This window comes from Abramis brama (assembly GCF_963993115.1).
Source record: "Abramis brama genome assembly, chromosome: 17".
In the NCBI taxonomy this organism is placed as follows: Eukaryota; Metazoa; Chordata; class Actinopteri; order Cypriniformes; family Leuciscidae; genus Abramis; species Abramis brama.
The window spans coordinates 26,236,613-26,255,560 of NC_139979.1; the positions used below are offsets into that span (position 1 = coordinate 26,236,613).

At 39.1% G+C, this 18,948-nt stretch overlaps 1 protein-coding gene across 5 annotated transcripts in view; it reads right to left on the reverse strand.

The window, feature by feature from the left end:
* Positions 1-18,948, reverse strand: part of triob (trio Rho guanine nucleotide exchange factor b) — a 153,504-nt gene that overhangs the window by 85,970 nt on the left and 48,586 nt on the right. For all 5 annotated transcript variants that reach the window (XM_084088832.1, XM_084088830.1, XM_084088831.1 and 2 more), the window contains exons 3-6: positions 11,386-11,460; positions 9,140-9,254; positions 3,625-3,817; positions 1,942-2,430 (exon numbers count right to left, since the gene is read on the reverse strand). In XM_084088832.1, the coding sequence (XP_083944958.1) occupies positions 1,942-2,430; positions 3,625-3,817; positions 9,140-9,254; positions 11,386-11,460 (872 nt within the window). The remainder of the gene's footprint in view (positions 1-1,941; positions 2,431-3,624; positions 3,818-9,139; positions 9,255-11,385; positions 11,461-18,948) is intronic.

Sequence of the window (18,948 nt, forward strand, 5' to 3'; positions counted from 1 at the left end):
GGGGAATTTTATCGATGAGGACTTGTGAGAGGGGCCTTCCTATTCATCCTCTAAATACTTCCATTATTGCTCACTCACTGGATGGCCGCAAGCTTTATTTAACTAAATCTCCAGTAGCTCCCTTAGTTTTTGGCCATCCCTGGCTTTCTCTATATGGTCCCCTCATTAACTGGGCAGATAATTCTATTTCTAATTGGAGTCCTTATTCTCATGCACACTGCCTTGTTTCTGTTCCATCTTTTGTCTCCCCTTCTTTGTTTCAGCAGGAGGAGATTGATTTGTCCTGGGTTCCTGTCATGTATCACGATCTGCGGGCGGCCTTTAGTGTGTCCCGAGCTGCATCTCTTCCTCCACATCGACCGTATGACTGTGCCATTGATCTCCTCACAGGCACTTCTCCGACTCTTGGTCGTCTTTTCTCTTTTTGAGCTCCTGAAAGGGTGGCCAGGGAGAAATATTTGTCTGAGTCTCTGGCCGCTGAAACCATCCGTCCTTCCTCTTCTCCGGCAGGTGCGGGATTCTTCTTTGTGAAGAAGAAGGATGACTCTCTGCGTCCCTGTATAGATTATCGGGGGCTGAATGACATAACGGTTAAGAACAGGTACCCCCTGCCTCTTATGTCTTCAGCCTTCGAACTCTTGCAGGGGGCGAGATTCTTCACAAAGCTGGATCTACGCAACGCTTACCATCTTGTTCGGATTAAGGAGGGGGACGAGTGGAAGACGGCCTTTAACACCCTGGACTGCGGCGGCTCAGAGTGCGTTTGATGAAATCAAATGCAGGTTTACTTCTGCAGGAGTGAGGAGGTCGCTGGCTGTCATTCGCCAGCAGTTTTGGTGGCCTGCCATGGCAGCGGACATCCGTCGGTTTGTGGGTGCTTTCTCGGTCTGTTCTCCAAATAAAAGGGTCTGTTACATCCCCTTCCTATCCTTTCCCGCCCCTGGTCACATATTGCCCTGGATTTTGTCACTGGTCTCCCTCTATCCAGTGGCAATACTGTGATTCTCACCGTAGTGGATTGCTTTTCTAAGGCGATCCACTTCATTGCCCTTTCCAAACTCCCCTCAGCTAAGGAGACGGCCCGGGTGGTCACTGACCACGTCTTTCGGATCCATGGTCTTCCGGAGGACGTGGTCTCTGACAGGGGGCTCCAGTTCGTTTCCCATTTTTGGAGGGAGTTCTGTCGGCAGATTGGAGCCTCCACCAGTCTGTCATCAGGATTTCATTCACAGACCAACGGCCAGTCCTAGCGGGTAAACCAGAATCTAGGATGGATGCTCCGATGTCTGGCTTCCCACAATCCCTCAACCTGGAGCCAGCAGCTAACTTGGGCGGAGTATGCTCATAATTCTTTGCCGGTGTCATCAACTGGGCTTTCCCCGTTCATGTGTTGCCTGGGTTACTGTTTGATCTTCCTCTGTAGTTTTTGTTTCAATAAATCTTCTGCTTTTGGGTTCTCCTTCCTCAGAACCTCACACATACCTATATAACAATGTCTTCAAAACATGCTGTAAGCGGTAGACCAATCACAACAGAATGGGCCATCTGAACAGTCAGAGCAGAGTAGGCTTGCGGAAACAAGGGGATTAGAGAGGACGCTTAGAGAGACTGAATCTACGAACACACCATTTTCAGAAACTAGGTGATTAGGTGAAAATTAAAGTCTTTTTTGACCTTTGATGCATGTATTTCTATTGTAGGAGACCTCTAAAACAAAATTAGGAACCTATAAAATAGCATAATAGAGGCACTTAAAGAATATAAAATATAGAACTCTTGAAATATCACATGAAATTATATAGGGTACAAATATTATGCATAAAATGCTCTTTGTATGTTGTATCGTAACTTATGTTATTGTTCTAACCTTATATAATATGTAAACCTGCCAAATTCTGTCCTTATTAAACCTCACATATCTTGTAGTACGTTCATTCATACCTTCTCTGCGTCTTGCTGAAAGAGTCTTAGCTGGAAGCATTGATCCAGTTTGACTTTGCGCATGTGCCAGGCTTGGTGGAGATGTTGACGTGTGCCGTGGAGTTTATCCAGAAGTGCTTGGACTTTTGGAGCTAATCCCTGGATATCTCCCCTGCCTTTCTCCCCACACTGGATAAGTTGAAGCAGGCGTTGACCATCAGTATCTAACTCCTCCACAGGAGCTTTAGTGACCTTTTTCTTCAGAGACGCGTGTTCCTCCATAGCACGCCGAGACCCGTCCAGATCTGACGGCAGGTCCCGCTGGGACACCATGTCCTGGAGCTCGTCCAAACGGGCTAGGATGCGTGCCGCATTGCTAGTGAAGTCTTCAAAGGCCACTCGAACTTCAATCCACTCCTCGTGGTCGTAATCCAGGCTGCCCTCGAAGTCTGGAGTCAGCTGGGAAGGATCGACGATTTTGGTCAAACCCTCGAGGGACACCATGATGGTCTGAAAGGATGAAAGTAGGACACTTGGGTTCATATTCTCAATGCATCAGATTTTGAATACGATAACTGAAATAAAATAAAAAAATAAAACAACAAACTTTTTTTCATTACAATTTTACATTTTACCATGATGTACTAAAAAAACTAAAACTAAAACTGAAATAAAAATATAAATTATACAGTCATTTACTAGGTTTTGAAATGATGTTTAATGTCTGTTGAATTCTGATAGAATGATAGAATCTGATAGAATCTGTTGAATTTACTATTAATGTTTGATATCTCTGCATTGTTTCTACAAGTTTTGACACATTTTTGCAATTTAATATCAAAATGTATTATTTTACATGCGGGTCTGCTTTTTGGTGTGACATCTTTACAACAACCAAAACCGATCACTGCAACCTATGATAATAATTTGGCAGCTCTGGGTCCTGAATGGATCACTTTTGTCAGTGGGAGGTTTCCAAGAAGCTGCAATTGTTATTTAAAAACAACAGTGCAATTAAACACTGATTGGATGATGAATGCACACCCTATTGGATCAGTTACATTGAACACTTTACTTAAAGGAGCCAGGAAAACATTCCAGAGATTGCAGCTCAGGTCATGTTATTAGAGACAACAGCAGAGACATGAGGGGATCGTGGACACTTGAGACTTGCTGGTGGATAGAGAGCAGAACTTCAAGACAGTCTGTTCTGCATTATACTGTTGCAATTATAGGTATTTTCCAGTGTTTAGGTGTACACAGCTTCAAATCATATTTGTGATGCAGTTATAAACACCTAATATGTATCAATTACATATTACTATGTAATAACACTTTTTTAAGCTTGTGCTGCATTAGATGTGTTAATTTAAGAAACCTCCATTGGGAGATTAATCTTTCAGATTAAATATATCATTACTGCATGTGTCTTCCTCTCAGCTGTTTGATGAAATAGGTCAGAAGTAATTTCGAAAGCTCTACTTTCATACCAGCAAGATGGAATGTTCTAGTAAAACATACTATAAGCAGATTGTGTTATCGCTTTCTTTTTATTCATTTACTTTTTTCGCTGAAAAATGCTGTACTCTCAGATAACAGATTTTTAGAAACATTCAAAACAATATATTATTGAATATAACATGAACAGAACTCCTAATTTGCTGTCACTTTCTTAACGTACATTCACAGGTTTAAAGTGCTTACCTCAAATTCAAACTTGGAACTGCCGAAATTCGTCCTCTGTTTCTGCCAGAAGTTGTCAGGTTTGATGATGAGAGCGACGTGGATGCAGGAAGGAAACGATTCCTGTAGGATCTTCAGCAGAGGTTTGATAGAGTCCCATTTAGATCCACGCATATCCACGATGACCGTGAAGCCATGTCTGCTCACCTCCTCACTACACAAACAAATAAAAACACAGCATCAGCTCTTCTGCAAACTGCTGACACTCACGTCATTAGGGAGAGGTAAATGAGAGCCACTGCTTTCAGAGATATCGACAAATACCTCTCGGTTTAAATCAAATTTAGTGCATCAGATATAATGTATGACCCTGCATGAAAAATAACACTTACCCAAATATAATATGCAAAAGGTAAATAAACCCTTCTTGCTAAATTGAAAGAAAACTGCTATAGGACAAAAACAAACAAGCAAAATGCTAACTAAACAGCTCTCTAGCTTGAAAAACAGCCTGTTAACTCAAGAGTGTTTTCATATCCACAGCTGCACTTCTCTGGTCTGACTCTTAAACAGGAATGAGCACTGAACAACTCTAAATCATTCTGACCTCCCTCTCTGTGAGAGAGTGAGAGAGAGAGAAAGAGATAAGGGGAGGAAGAGTGAAAGAACACAGAATGAAGAGAGGGATGAGAGTGAGACAGAGACAAAACAAGAGAAAGGGATAACATGATGTGGGGTGATATGTACCATTTTTTATTTGATACTTTTATTCAGCAAGGGTGTATTAAATAAATCAAAAGTGTCAGTAAAGAAATTCACAATGTTACAAAATATTTCTATTTCAATCAAATGCTGTTCTTCAAACTTTCTGTTAATCAAAGAATCCTGAAAAATCATTGTTTTCACAAAAATATTAAGTAGCACAACTGGAGTAATGGATGCTGAAAATTCAATAAGAGACTTGTTTCAAAAACAGTTAAAAATCGTACACACATACATAAATAATTAGCAAGAAAGCAGGCCTGTAATTTTAAGTGCTTATATGAATTGTTTATATTAATTGATGTAATGTTCTTTAAATCATCATCTTAGTGTAGTAGGTACTACTTTTCTCGGTGGATTAATGTTATGTGTTACCGATGTGATTCCTGTGGATGAATGTCTGGTATCATGGCATGTTTCATATGAAAATGACTGGTTTTACCTGCTTTATATGGTAATAAGAGTTAAAAAGTGATTTTATTGAACTAGTCTATATCAACACATAAAAAAACCTCCTGTGGGTGTACATTCAAAACAGTTGAGTGTTTAGACGTTTATCCTGCACAATTCCTTGCCCTAAAGACTTCCATTGTAAGTGCATTACTACACACACATTTTGGGTTTGATCTCACTAATTGATGGGCAAGTTATAATTATTTTGTGCTGTAATTGATGGCATGAAGCTTAACTTGTATCAAGTCATAAAGAATGAGAATGCAAGAGTAAGGAAGAGAGAATATTCTTAGGAGTGAAAAAAATGGATGGAGGAAAGAAATGGAAGAGGGATGGAGGACAACCAGTGCGGCCTACAATCTTCAGTTTCAGGCCAAACAACATATCTACACCCCTGGCTATCCGATACACACCAGACACCAAAACCAACAACCGTAAGCGTCTATACACTCCCTCACTAAAGCGTTGTTTTCCTAGCCAGGGGCCACATCTGGGTCTCCAACATAATACTGAATAACTGCACTTCCAAGCAAAGGGTTAGAAGTAAGTATCCCAACTAAATTCTATGTCCTTTGAAGTATGTTATTTATTTTCAAACTGCCATGTACAGTGCAAAAGTGGAGAATGTGTTTACAGCCATCGAGAAGTTGAGGTTTAATTTCTGTGGCTCAAACAGAGTGATTATGGACAATAGAACAGAAGTAAAGTTTGGGAGAACCCTGAGGCAGATGATAACCTACATAAAGTTTTGAAATGTGCAGAGCTGAAACCCTCTGGCTTGAAAGCAGAGATTCACGTGGAGCTGGTTGAGTTTCACTGAGTCGAATCAATGCTAACTACAGAAGGACACAGCAGGGAAAAGACAAATTGGCCATGTGATGTCTAAACAAACCAGAGAACAGGGAGCTTCAAAACCAAAAAAATAAAAACATAATCAGGACTTCACAAAAAAAATACATTAACTAGACTTGAACGTCTTCTCAAGAAAATGCAAAGATACTTACATCACCACAGCAGTGCTAAGGTGTACTGGGTGGTTGCCAGAGAACTGCTATGCAGTGTTAGAGTGTGTAATAAGACTGGGAAAAGCGTAGCCATGGGCATGACATGTGTATATGAATATAGATATGAAAAGAAATGAAATTAAACAAAATGAAAACGTCGGTTCTAGAAGTAAAGGTGCTTCCTTGAGCTGTAGTTTTCATTTAATAAGAAACACACTAGTAACCCTCCAGAGCACACAAGCAACTGCTTCAGTGTCAAATCAACCACCCAGAACACATTTAGCAAATACAGAGAACACCATAGCAACCACCTAGTGACACATTAGCAAGCCTCTAAAACAAAAACCCTAGCGACCACCTAGCAACGCTCTAGCAATCCTCTAAGACACCATTGCAGTCACGCCCCTCAGAACACATTGATGCCATAGCAGCCACTCAGAACCATAGACATAATAAATACATAGACGCCCTATTGGCAGCTTTGGAACGTTGCAGTGATACGTCAACGCCTCCGCCATATTGATGAGGGCAAGACTGCGCTGTGAACAAATGCAAGTAAAAGGGTGAGCTGCGGTTTCTCTGGATAAAAACAAAAATAACGTTTACATTTATCAACCGATTTCAGTGGTTTGTACGTGGTGTACAAAAGGTCTCATCTCTAGTTATTTAAAATCTCGATAGTTTTTAATAAGGAATTGTCAAAGCTCAGGCTTGTCATGTATTTGGCTTTTTATTCTTGGATAAGAATTGTGAAGACCCCCATACTGAGATATAATTTAATTTTCACATTCAGTGAAATAAAGTTTTCTTATTGTGGAAAAAGCATTTTCTGTCTCTGACCCGATTTTAGCAATAACAAAGATAACATTTAATTTATTGCCTCAGTTTAATATGTGAATTATATTATCAGAAAACTCAACACTTAGCGTTGTCAGGCTTTTATTTGTGCTTAATAGATAAGACAATGGTGCTGCGCACTCAGGTATGTGGCTGCTATAATTTTTACCTGCTACAAGATGGCGCTGTTTTCGACACTCATGATGCTTCGAATCTTTTCCCGGAACAATCAAGGGAAAGCCTCAGTGCTTCATGAGGCTTCATTTGCCCATCCCTAACGGGTGAATCTCCAGTTGTCACTGGTGATTGTCGTTTGAACCTTTCTGGATCCGCCATCAAATTGATAAGTTTAATTATATCAAGTGCTGCGAGAAAAGGCTTTAAATCTCCACCTCCAACATCCTCACATGCAACATAGCCTACTAGCCGAGACTCCTTCTTTATGTGTACAGATGTGACGTAATGACGCAAAGACATGCTCGAATTTCCCACGGAAATCCACCAGTACCACTGGAATTAAAAACATTATTACAAGCTTACCATTTTGAAGGCAAGTAGATAGTTTTGAACACTGGCTGGTTATGTACTTGCTCAAAATTTTATTTTGGATAATTTTTAACCCAAAAAAGCAACGGACTGCAGCTTTAAGTAATACAGAAACCATGCCGGACACCCTAGCAACAACCAAGAAATGCTTTAGCAACCCTCTAACACAGTGATTCTGATTGTTATCTGATTGTTCTTATGAATTTATATGATCAAAAACACTCAAGTCAAGTCATGATACATTATCTAAAAGCTAATTTAAGTTTAAATATCGCAACATCAATCACGTCACAACGTCATATTGAACGTTTGTTCGATCAGATGCAGTAACATTACATTACTGTTATATGGATCGTTTTCTGAAAATAAACGCAGATGTGGGAGACAGACCTGCAAGCAAAAGCTGTGAAGTGTGTGGTGAGAAAATATGACGCTCAATACATTAAATTAGCTTTTTATAAGGGCAGGTACTAAGACTAAAGAGGGTCGCACACCGGACAAGAAGCGCCGCGTCTAACACACCCTATAGCAAACGGCTAGCAACGCCATCACAACTGCTCAGACCACTCTAGCAGACACCTAGCAATGCCTTAGCAACCACCCAGAACACACTAGCAACAGCCCTAGCAACCACCAAACACCCTAGTGAGCACAACCGCCTAACAAAAAAGGTCAATTGTCTATTGAGTAGATGTATGAAGCACCATTCACACAAAAGTCACTTTCAAACCAAGCAGCTGTCTGTTTGTCAACGCAGTGAATTCGCACCACTAACTGAACTAAATTCCTTATTGCGTGGATTCCTATTAAAATGACTGGATTTCACTGGTGAAAATTCAAAGAGCAATGGCAAATATGACAACAATTTAACTGAAAGGGGCAATTTTAAATGAATTCGCAAAAATAACACATCTATAGGCTTGTTCCACTTGAACCGGCGCTGCACAGACTGATCGGTTTATGACATCAAAGCGCATCAAAGTAACGCGAGAGCGATTAGAGAGCAGGACGGCTCATATGCTTTTGAATCACTCTCGCGGTACTTTGATGTCATAAACCTATCGGTCTGTGCAGCGCCGGTTCAAGTCGAACAAGCCTTATCTTTTCTTGAGCAGCTGTTCACATAATTCAGTGTCACATGATCCTTCAGAAATCATTCTAATATACTGATTTGGTGCGCAAGTAAATTTTTCTTATTATTATCAATGTGGAAACTGTGATACTTTTTTTCAGGATTCTTTGACGAATATAAAGTTCAAAACAACAGCATCAATTTTAAATATAAATCTTTACACATTTTTTATCAATATACTGCATCCTTGCTCAAAGAAAGTATTAAACAGACCACAAACTTTTGGGATTCCCGATCAAGATAGCGTGGATTCCTATTGAAATTACTGGATTTTGCTGGTGAAAATGCACCTAGCAATCGAAAATGGGACCGCATCTTTATTAAATCACCAATTATCAGCCAAAAATATACCAAATGCTGAGCTTGAGCTGCTAAAGGCATCCACACACTACAAGATAATCAGGTCGATTTTGAGACCAACTCTCCCCTTCCGATAATCCTAGGTAAAGTTTGTTTGTGGTGTGCCGTCTTGGTCACATCGTGGCACTCCACATACTATAGGGACAAAACTGTTAAATTTATGATTTTTTATTGTCATGCTTATGGTACAGTATCTTACATTTTAAAAATCTGATAAGATTTTAAAATCTTTTAGTGTGAGCCAGCCTTAAGATGAACCCAATGGTGACTCAACTGAAACTTTACAATTCCAGCTGCTGGCTGGCTTCCATGCCTGTGCTGCCTTGGAATCAATTCCTCAACGTTTCGACTGGCTGCACCCGATCTATTATGACTTTGAATTTTGTTGCATAATAATGTTCACACTGACACAAAGACAAAGATGCACACACACAAGTAGTACCTGGGGATGCCTGCGAGGTACGCAATAAGTCGTCTAAGGTCCTCCTGTCGTATTCTGTCATGGTTACTCCTGGCTGGAAATGTAAGGACTGGCCCTCCTCGACGATCTCTTCCACCTGCGAGTCAAATAAACACACTATTTGGTTAGCTGGAACAACAAAATTTCTGTCACTCAAGCATTAGTAAAACAGGGCAATGTCTAATCTCAAGAAACGAGCCCAACTAGCATACCTACTGTATATAGTGATGCTTTGGAACACCATGGCCTACTTATCAAAGTTGACCACACCAAGACATTTCTGAGTACAACTCTTTGGCTATCTGCAGTTTTTGTCTAATACAGAATATGATGCCTCATTTCATTGCTAGAGTAATACCATTGGTTCATATCGTTATTGCATATCAACTTCCATTAAACTCTCTTTTAAGTGCAGAGGTGGAAGAAGGGCAAAATTGGAAATGAGTTTTATCTCTACTTAGGCAAGCTGAGCTGACGATAAGCAAGTTGGCCTGCCAAAGATTAAGATGTTCGTAAGCTATCTGGGTCAGCAGCCAGCTAAACACTCACTGCATTCCCCAGTGATGCTGTTCTGCCTTTGAGCTCACATATCTGAGAGTGTTAATGACTGTCACTGCAAATAAGTTTCCTCTTGTTAATATTCATAGGAATCCGGGCCTTTGGATAAGAAGCAAACACTTCTAAATAAGTGGCTTAGAATGTAGTTGTAATGGTCTTGTTCTGTTTTGTTTTGTTCTGTTTTCATTTTCATTTATTGCCATGTTTCGTTTTGCCTAAGTTCTCTGTGATTGTTAGTTTCCATGGGTATTCATTAGTTCCTCACCTGTTCGTAATTCCTTTGATTACACTGTATGTGTATATAGACCCTTAGTTTTCTATTTTAAATGTACATTTATTTCTGTAAATTTTCAGCAGCATTTACTCCAGTTTTCAATGTCCCATGATCAGAAATTAATCAGCAATATGCTGATTTTGCACTCAAGTTAAATTTTTATTAGGGGTGTAAGGGTACATGTATTCGTCACGGTACGGACGTAACGGTTTGGTGCATACAGTCAGACGATGAATACAGTCAGTCACAGGCGTTCCTCACTCCCATCCAGAAGGGGTCGCGTGCGGTAATGCAACACTGTTTACTAACCACCACAACAGGAAAAAGAGCAGATGAAGAGACGATCTATGCACCAACCTAAAACAATGCAGCGTCCCAATTCGCCTACTTATACTGTGCCCTAAAAGTATGCAATGGTGCAATGGGTTGTGGCAGGGGTAGGCAAGTTCTGTCCTAAAGAGCCACTGTCTTGCAGAGTTTAGCTCCAACCCTGAAAAAAACCCTCACCTGCCTATAGCCTTAGTAATCCTGAAGACATTGATTAGCTTGTTCAGGTGTGTTTGATTAGGGTTGGAGCTAAACTCTGCAGGACAGCGGCTCTTTAGGACCGAACTTGCCTAACCCTGGGTTGTGGGCAACATTAGCCATTAGAGTGTGGACAGATCTGCACTTTGGATTCTAATCGGAAAAAGTAGACCTTCCGGGTATCTTTGGAATACTCATTTCAACATACTACAATTTGGGACAAAATTTTCATTTTGAATACCATTTAGGATGGATAGTAAGTGAATTGGGATGCAGCACAAGAGTTCATTTAACTGTACCGAATTCGTACTGTAGGACATGTAAATGTACCGAATTCGTATCAAATCATGACCCCAAAACCAAGGTACATACCGAACCGTGACTTCAGTGTACCGTTACACCCCTGATTAAAGCTACTGCAAAGACACACAACATGCTACACTGCCATTAGACACACAACATGCTACTGTGAGCAAACAAGACATGCTGCTCCTGTATACATACATAGCATACATGAATCACAGAATATTGCAGATCTCTACAGGTGGAGCTGGGGAAGGTGGAGGGTTTCTGAAAGCACTCTGCAAACTGCAACAGCAAACGATAGGCATAAATTTGATTGTTGAGCGGTGAGCTCACTGGCTGCTGATACAGTGGGAACCAATTAGCACTGCCCTATAGAGAATGATGTGATTGCAAGCAGATTTTGTAAGGACTTGTCAGCCCGCAACATCTAGGGTTTCATGCCAGAACTTTATATCAATGTTTTACTGTTATTGTTTATATATATATATATATATATATATATATATATATATATATATATATATACTAGATCCTGCATCCTTTTCTAAATTCTCAACTGGCTCACCTGATAGGAATGCCACCTTCTCTTTAAGGATGGGAAGAACTTCAATGGCCTTCATGTCTTCATTTCTATGGAACCCTGGAAGGAATCAAAAGCAGGTCAGTCTCCAAAACACATGATGACAAACACATTCATTCACACAACTTGTAAACAGGAAAAGCAACATGATTTAATTTATTCATAGTTTGATGAGACTACATTTATGAATCAGCAATCTGACAGGGTATGAATGACAGGGTAATAGCTGAAACATGCCCAGTAATATTCTGGTCGGATTTATTTACTTCAATGTGTTTAAATGTCTTTAATTATATGAAGTGCAGTCAATAACATATCTAGTGCTCTATGTCATGGCCTCCCCAGTCAGAGATAAATGCCCTCTCCTCCCCAAAGCTGATCTTCATTCTCTCTCTCCCCCGCCTACTCACCAGATGGCAAGATCTTAATTCACCCACGGCTTTGTCAATGCATGTGCAAATATAACATGCTAATGTGCTCTCATTGACACCAATCTCCCTCAATATAAAGTGTCAAAGTCTTGCATTAAAAAACTAATGAAAACGGCAAACATATCTGTCTAAACTAAAGAATGACTGGGACAAAAGTCTTGTTGCTTACATCTGACTAATATATCAGACAAACTTCTGATTTTTATATATATATATATATATACAAACATTATTTATGTATACGTGTGTGTGTGTGTGTGTGTGTGTGTGTGTGTGTGTGTGTGACAAGACAGACTCGAGACAGGGATAAAATCAGTAGCTTCTTTATTTAACACCGATGAGCAATAAGCAATACAGGTGAATATGATAGATATGGCAGTTTGCAGATGGATAATGGAATGATACTGACAGTCTCTTTATTGCAGGTGGAGTGGAGATCATGGATGGATGAACGGATGACTGAGCTCACATTTCGAGGAGGAACAGGTAAGTATCCAATTTGACACAACACTGAACAAGAGATGCTGGAGACAACAAGGAACAGGAAGACGATGGAGAGAGATAACGTATACTTGGGAACTTGGAGTCAACAGGAAAGTGAGTCCTTTGATCAAACGAGACCAGTCAAACTGACTGTGTGCTTATATGCAGAGGGAGATGATAAAATGTGAAGCAGGTGCGGGTGATCAGTCCTTAGGTGATTTCGACCGCTGTGATATATATATATATATATATATATATATATATATATATATATATATATATATATATATATATACACATATATATATATACACATATATATATATATATATATGATATTTTACACAACTATTTTACACAATATTTACTCAAAAATAATTAAAAAATATTTTTTATTAACAACGGTAGAATTTTGGAACTGACATAAGAATAACTCTGATATTTTTATATATTTACCAATGCCAATGATCTCAAAATGGTCAATATTGACTGGTCAATCTAAATCTGATAGATCTAAAAAGTTTTTTTTAATTATTATTTATTTATTTATTTTTATTATTAGACCTATTATATTTTTTTAAGAAGCAGAAAAAACACCAAATGCATAAATAAATAGGCTATGTACAACTCAATTATGTGTTCTCCACTGTAATAGCTATTTTTTGTAATAGAGAGTAGAGGTTGGGTTTCAAATTGGCAGGGCTGGATGGGTGAATATGTGCATGTTAATTAGAGGTTAATATCCACAGAAAGCAGCAACTGCCTTTATTCACAAATCCAGACTCAATACAATGGTACAGTTCACAATAGGACAATAGACTGTAAACCACACCGTAACATATGATCTTATCTGAGATTTTATATATATATCCTGATAACATATGATTAAGATCACTATACTGCAGATTAACATATATGTTATGCTGTATTCAGATGCAGCTAACAGGACCTGTATAATGACTGTGCTCTTCTTGAACCAAAAAGAAGTAAACAAGACTAAAGCCTGGTAAATATAATCATGGTATCTGGGTCAACATATTGCTATGCAGCTATAAAGGCCAAGCGTATGCAGTTTTTATTTTATTTATTTATTTATATGAAGTCGACTATCACATCCAAATGTAGAAAGTCATCACTATAAATCCTGTTCCTAGTTCAGTTATCTAAGTTACTCTTTTTGAATTTCTAGTTGTTTATATTTAGACAAATACATAAACTGCGTAAAAATATTATTCTGTATCAGCGATCCAACTGAAAGGCATAAGGGTGCAGTGCACATTTCCACACTGCTATTGATTTCATTAGCTTTATGAGGGAGTCAGCAGAAGTCAGGCTTGATTGCCCATCATAACGCATTATGTCACTGGGCTAAATTAGCCACTGCTTCCTGGCGTAAGGTTAAGGTTGTCTGCAGGGAGAAATAATGGCTGGGGCATGTAGTATCCGGGGACTTGTGTGTTGTATATGTGTGTGTTTTATTTCCCCCACGTCAATGACCTCATCACAATCCAATATTCGCACAACACTTACACTGCATGTGGGCTTGTGTGTCCACCCCCCCACCTTTTTCAATGACCTAATCTCAATCCAGCATAACACTGATATAATGTATATGTCATACACATATAAACGTGTGTGTGAGTTTTAAGTATGCATTCTATGTTTGCAACTCATTTACATTCAGCTTACATGGGTCTTCTGCTGGCACTGTAGTAGTTCCAGTGGCCCTAATACAACAGGAACCACATTCCTATGTGGGTACTAGTGAGTTAAAATGTTTTGAACAGAGACCTACTACCTAACTGATCATTACTTAGGCACACAAAACACATGTATCCGTATATATTTTAAAACATATTTTTCTTTAAGTTTTGACCTTCCGTCAACACCGAGACAGCATTTTTGTTAAGTAAAAACATTCTCCAAAGTAGAAACATTTGTTAAAAAAAAATAAAAAATGCTGCTTATTCAATTTACCAAACTAGTGCAAAATGCCCGTGCAAAATCAGTTTTTGTGTGTGTTTTAGTAATTGTTGGTTTGGTGTGTTTGAGTGCTCATTGTTACAATTACACAGCAAAAGTTCAGTGACATTTTTATTTGTGCATGGTAGAAAGCAAATACTGATACTGACATAATGACATACAATAAATGTGGAAAATTGAACTACACGATTCAGGGGGAGCAGGCTACACAGTGAACTCCGAGAAAACACTACTTAAGCTCTGCTGCTTTCTTCGACCCTCTCTGTCTCTGGTCCTGGGCTGTGCTCACTCAGTGTGCAGTGTGAGAGGGGGAGGGGCCAGCTGTGCTCACTCAATGTCAGTGTGAGAGGGGGAGGGGCCAGCTGTGCTCACTCAGTGTGCAGTGTGAGAGGGGGAGTGGCCAGTGGCTAGAACAGCAAAAGCCAGTGTGTGCTTCTTTTACCAATATATATTTAACAATATATTTTGCATTTCTAATCCAAACAACATCAAACTTGGCACTGCACTTAATCATGCCGTAGCAAGACACCTGTCAAGTTTGAAATCTATCCAACTAACGGTTCGAGAGATATGCGAATAACACACACACACAGACAGAAAGACGTTCACGTAATTTATAGATAGATATAATATACAGAAGTAAACAGCGTAGGTGACTTACAGAGTCAGTTAACATCCACAAATGAATAAGCGCAACGATTCAGGGAGCAGGCTACACAGTGAACTCAACGATTCAGGGAGCAGGCGACGATTCAGGGAGCAGGCTACACAGTGAACTCAACGATTCAGGGAGCAGGCTACACAGTGAACTCAACGATTCAGGGAGCAGGCGACGATTCAGGGAGCAGGCTACACAGTGAACTCGACGATTCAGGGAGCAGGCTACACAGTGAACTCAACGATTCAGGGAGCAGGCTACACAGTGAACTCAACGATTCAGGGAGCAGGCGACGATTCAGGGAGCAGGCTACACAGTGAACTCGACGATTCAGGGAGCAGGCTACACAGTGAACTCGACGATTCAGGGAGCAGGCTACACAGTGAACTCCGAAAAAATGCTACGCTTGAGCAAACAGTTTGTGAATAGGTTACTACAAATGATGGCCGTGAATAAAATTAAGAGTTTGTTTCCAAAACGCGATAAACGCCATTTTTCAAAAAAATTGAGTTCCCGCAAAAATCAGTATTGTATAGGGTCGGTATTGAAAAGTCCATTTTTAATCTTACTTGAAATGTGATATCCGCCGTGTTATTCTGTCAAGTTTTCTCCCTTTCTTTCCAAACCGCTACAAACGTCAGTCTCCTGCAGAATGCGATAAATCCGCTCAACCAATCACAGCGCACCATTCCACGCATTGTAAACAGTAACGGTGGCGCTTTGAATACACTCGGCATCCTAGTTTTCCTTATCTACTTTGTACTTTTTGATCAACAAACAAACAAACAAAAATTAATACATTTGACGGCATTGATGAACCTGTGGTGGATTCTGCCGTAGGGAAGAAACGTAAGCCATCGAAATCTAATCATTTACGTGAGGAGATTAACAAGATGAGGCACGCGGGAGGAGGAAAAATGCCGACTGTTGCTTGTTCTCACACGACAGCATCAAACTTCTGTCACGCTGACACGTTAACCCCAGGGGATCTTTTAAAAAACTTTCGATACTTGTACTCAAAGTCAACGAAAACCGAGCAGGGCCAAGCCATTTTACTGCTGATCGCCGTCAAAAATTTCAGGAGGTATTTCTTAGCGATGGCTGATTGAATGTATGTTTAGTCCAGTACGTGCCTGTATATAAGATTAGTATTGACCGAGTTCAGAGGCTGTCAACTTACTTTGTTGTGTATTTTCAACAGTTTCAATATGAAAAATAACTTTTATATTGATTCAATGGATTAATTGCATTTTGAAAAAAAGTGTCATGAATTTATTGCATTTTTGGGGAAAAATAATCTGTTTTTATAATAAATCTTTGAAAATCAAAATCTGGATTTAAATTTTTTATGTTATTATAACCTAAAGATGCTATGTGAAAGTTTGAAACAGAAAATAGTGGTTTTCATCTTGCCACTTTCTTGGTAAAGAAAACACATTTTTTACTCAAATTAATCCAAATGGATTTATCACGTTTTGGAACCAAACTATAATATTCAGAAGTAAACAGTGTAGCTGACTGAGTGTTTATGTCAGAATGTTTATTTTTAAACCACAACCTTCTTGGGGCTTCTTTTACCGATATATTTAACGATATATTTTGCATTTCTCATCCAAACAACGTCAAACTTGGCACTGCACTTACTCGTGCCCATAGCAAGACACCTGTCGAGTTTGAAATTCGTCGGACTAAGGGTTCGAGAGATATGCGAATAAAAGACATACAGACACACACAAACACACACAGACATATAGACAGACAGACGTTTCTGTAATTTATAGATAGATTAAAATGAGCTAAAGCAACACAATTGCTGAACATTTTATCACATCCTTATTTCACTGTTCAGCACACTTAGATATGTAAAACGGAAGGTTACTTAATTAATTTGTGTTGGGTATACATCAATCTTTTTTCTTTTTTTTGCATTAATTTAAACTGCATGGGTGGATTTTAATTTCCAGCATACTTTGCATTGGACTGAACTGAGAAAGTAAATGTTGAAATTTAGTGTTATTTTATGCATTTTTGAGTAGTTATTTTATTCAGTTTTTATACAAAGACCTGTTAGTGTTTACTGTTTTTTATACTGGACATCTACCGTTAAATAATCTGTTGTTGACGTTTTTGTGGTTACCATAGTGCCACTATGTCAGTATAGTGATAAATTAAAATGTATACAATTATGAAATTAATTTAATGTAAACACTTGCTTTAAAAAAGTTGAGTAAAATCAAATACCATGTGTGAAATTTACTTCAAAGATCTGAAAGTAAATATTTAGTAAATTTCACAAAAGAAAAATTCTAGTGACACAGTCATGTGATCCATTCAAAACAACCAAGAAGGTTTGTACTGCCATTGTTGTGCATGCTATCTACTTTCCAGTCTTTTCAGAATTTTGCAGTCTTGTGAGCACAAGAATTCATGCAAATCCAATCAATTGCGGCAATATTTGCCGCAATTGTGAATAGGTTCATTGGTTCAATAGGTGAATAGGTTCATCTCATTGGCCCAAAATCTTGCTACAGAAATGTATATAAATCATCAAATATGTTCTGATCAGATGTGATGTGTCATGTCACGATTACAAACCGCCCTCGGCCCAGAATTCTCAGCACAGTTGACACATTTGTATAACATTCCAAAGAACTCTGTTATCAGCCCCACAGTGGAAAATGAAACCATATCTGGCCCGGCTGAGCCAGATCGGCCAGAACGGGATGGTTAAGGCCAAGCAATGAGAATGGTTTGACCCAATGGTGGAAAAGCGGCTTTAGATGGTTAGGTTTACAACAGCCAAATGGAAGAGCACCAAAAACCTCCTCCACTCAAACAACATTGCTATGGAAGAATTACCCTACCCAAAAAAAAAAAAACACTTCCTATTGCTCTTCCAGTGTCAGCATTCATTATTTACACTATTCACAGGGAAGTTACAAAAAGTGCTGATCAGTAATAGGAGACACCACAAGTGGAGCACAATCATAATATTTAGTTGTGGCCAATGTTCATAGCTAAAAGAGCACAATCTAAAAGAAATATCTAATTCTGCGGAAAATCTGTGCCAAATCCAGTGAAGCTTGTGTGGCTCAAGGAAACTTAAGCATTTCCCGCTGTTGTAATATCCTACAACAACAGGACCATGGGATTAACATCATATCACTCAGCAGGCAAGCTGATTTAATGACATTTATTGTCTGATGTTTCCAAAAACACCTAACTCATCTTTTACAGTCTGGGACAGAGTAAAAATAATAATCAGCTTGGCTAATGCTTCCTAAATTAACTGGTCTGCCAAGCGTGAAATGCAAGTTGTCAATCAACCCTGGGGTCCTGTAATCCTTATTAATGACAAAACTGAATTTGAACACTATATGTTGTCTGAAATCGCATACTTTCTTGAGTATACTTATTTTAAAGGGGACATATCATGCCAAATGCACTTTTTTAGCCCTTAAATGCATTTTGTTGTATATTTGGAGTGTTTAGAAGTACAGAAAATATGAAATTATTCTCTTCAGGTGCTTCATTGATATCTTTATATTCTGTTTTGGTCATATTTTTCAACCTGTTCCGATTTTTCTGTTATCTATGACGTTTTTTTAACTATTACGTCACAGTATTTGCAGCGGAACTGCCAAATAAGGACATTGACTTCCGGCCCAACACTTCGAGCAATCCGCCATTTTTATTTCTCGCTGCAATTTTGTAGTCCAAGCTAAAGGATGCAGAAGTTACGAGAGGGTAAGTTAAAATGTTCGGTTGTTGGATGTAGTAACCCACACGCTTCATTACACCGTTTAATGTAGATGAACTGCCGCGCTTGTTACAGGCCGCATGTTTAACTGAAAGAACGAGCAGAGAGAGAGATCCGGTCGCGCGCGCGCTCACTCTCTCTCTTCAGAGCCAGGCGAAAGTGTAAACAAGACATCACCGTCTCCAAACTAGACGCTGTCTTGCTCTCTCTCCCTCGCACATATTAATCAAAAT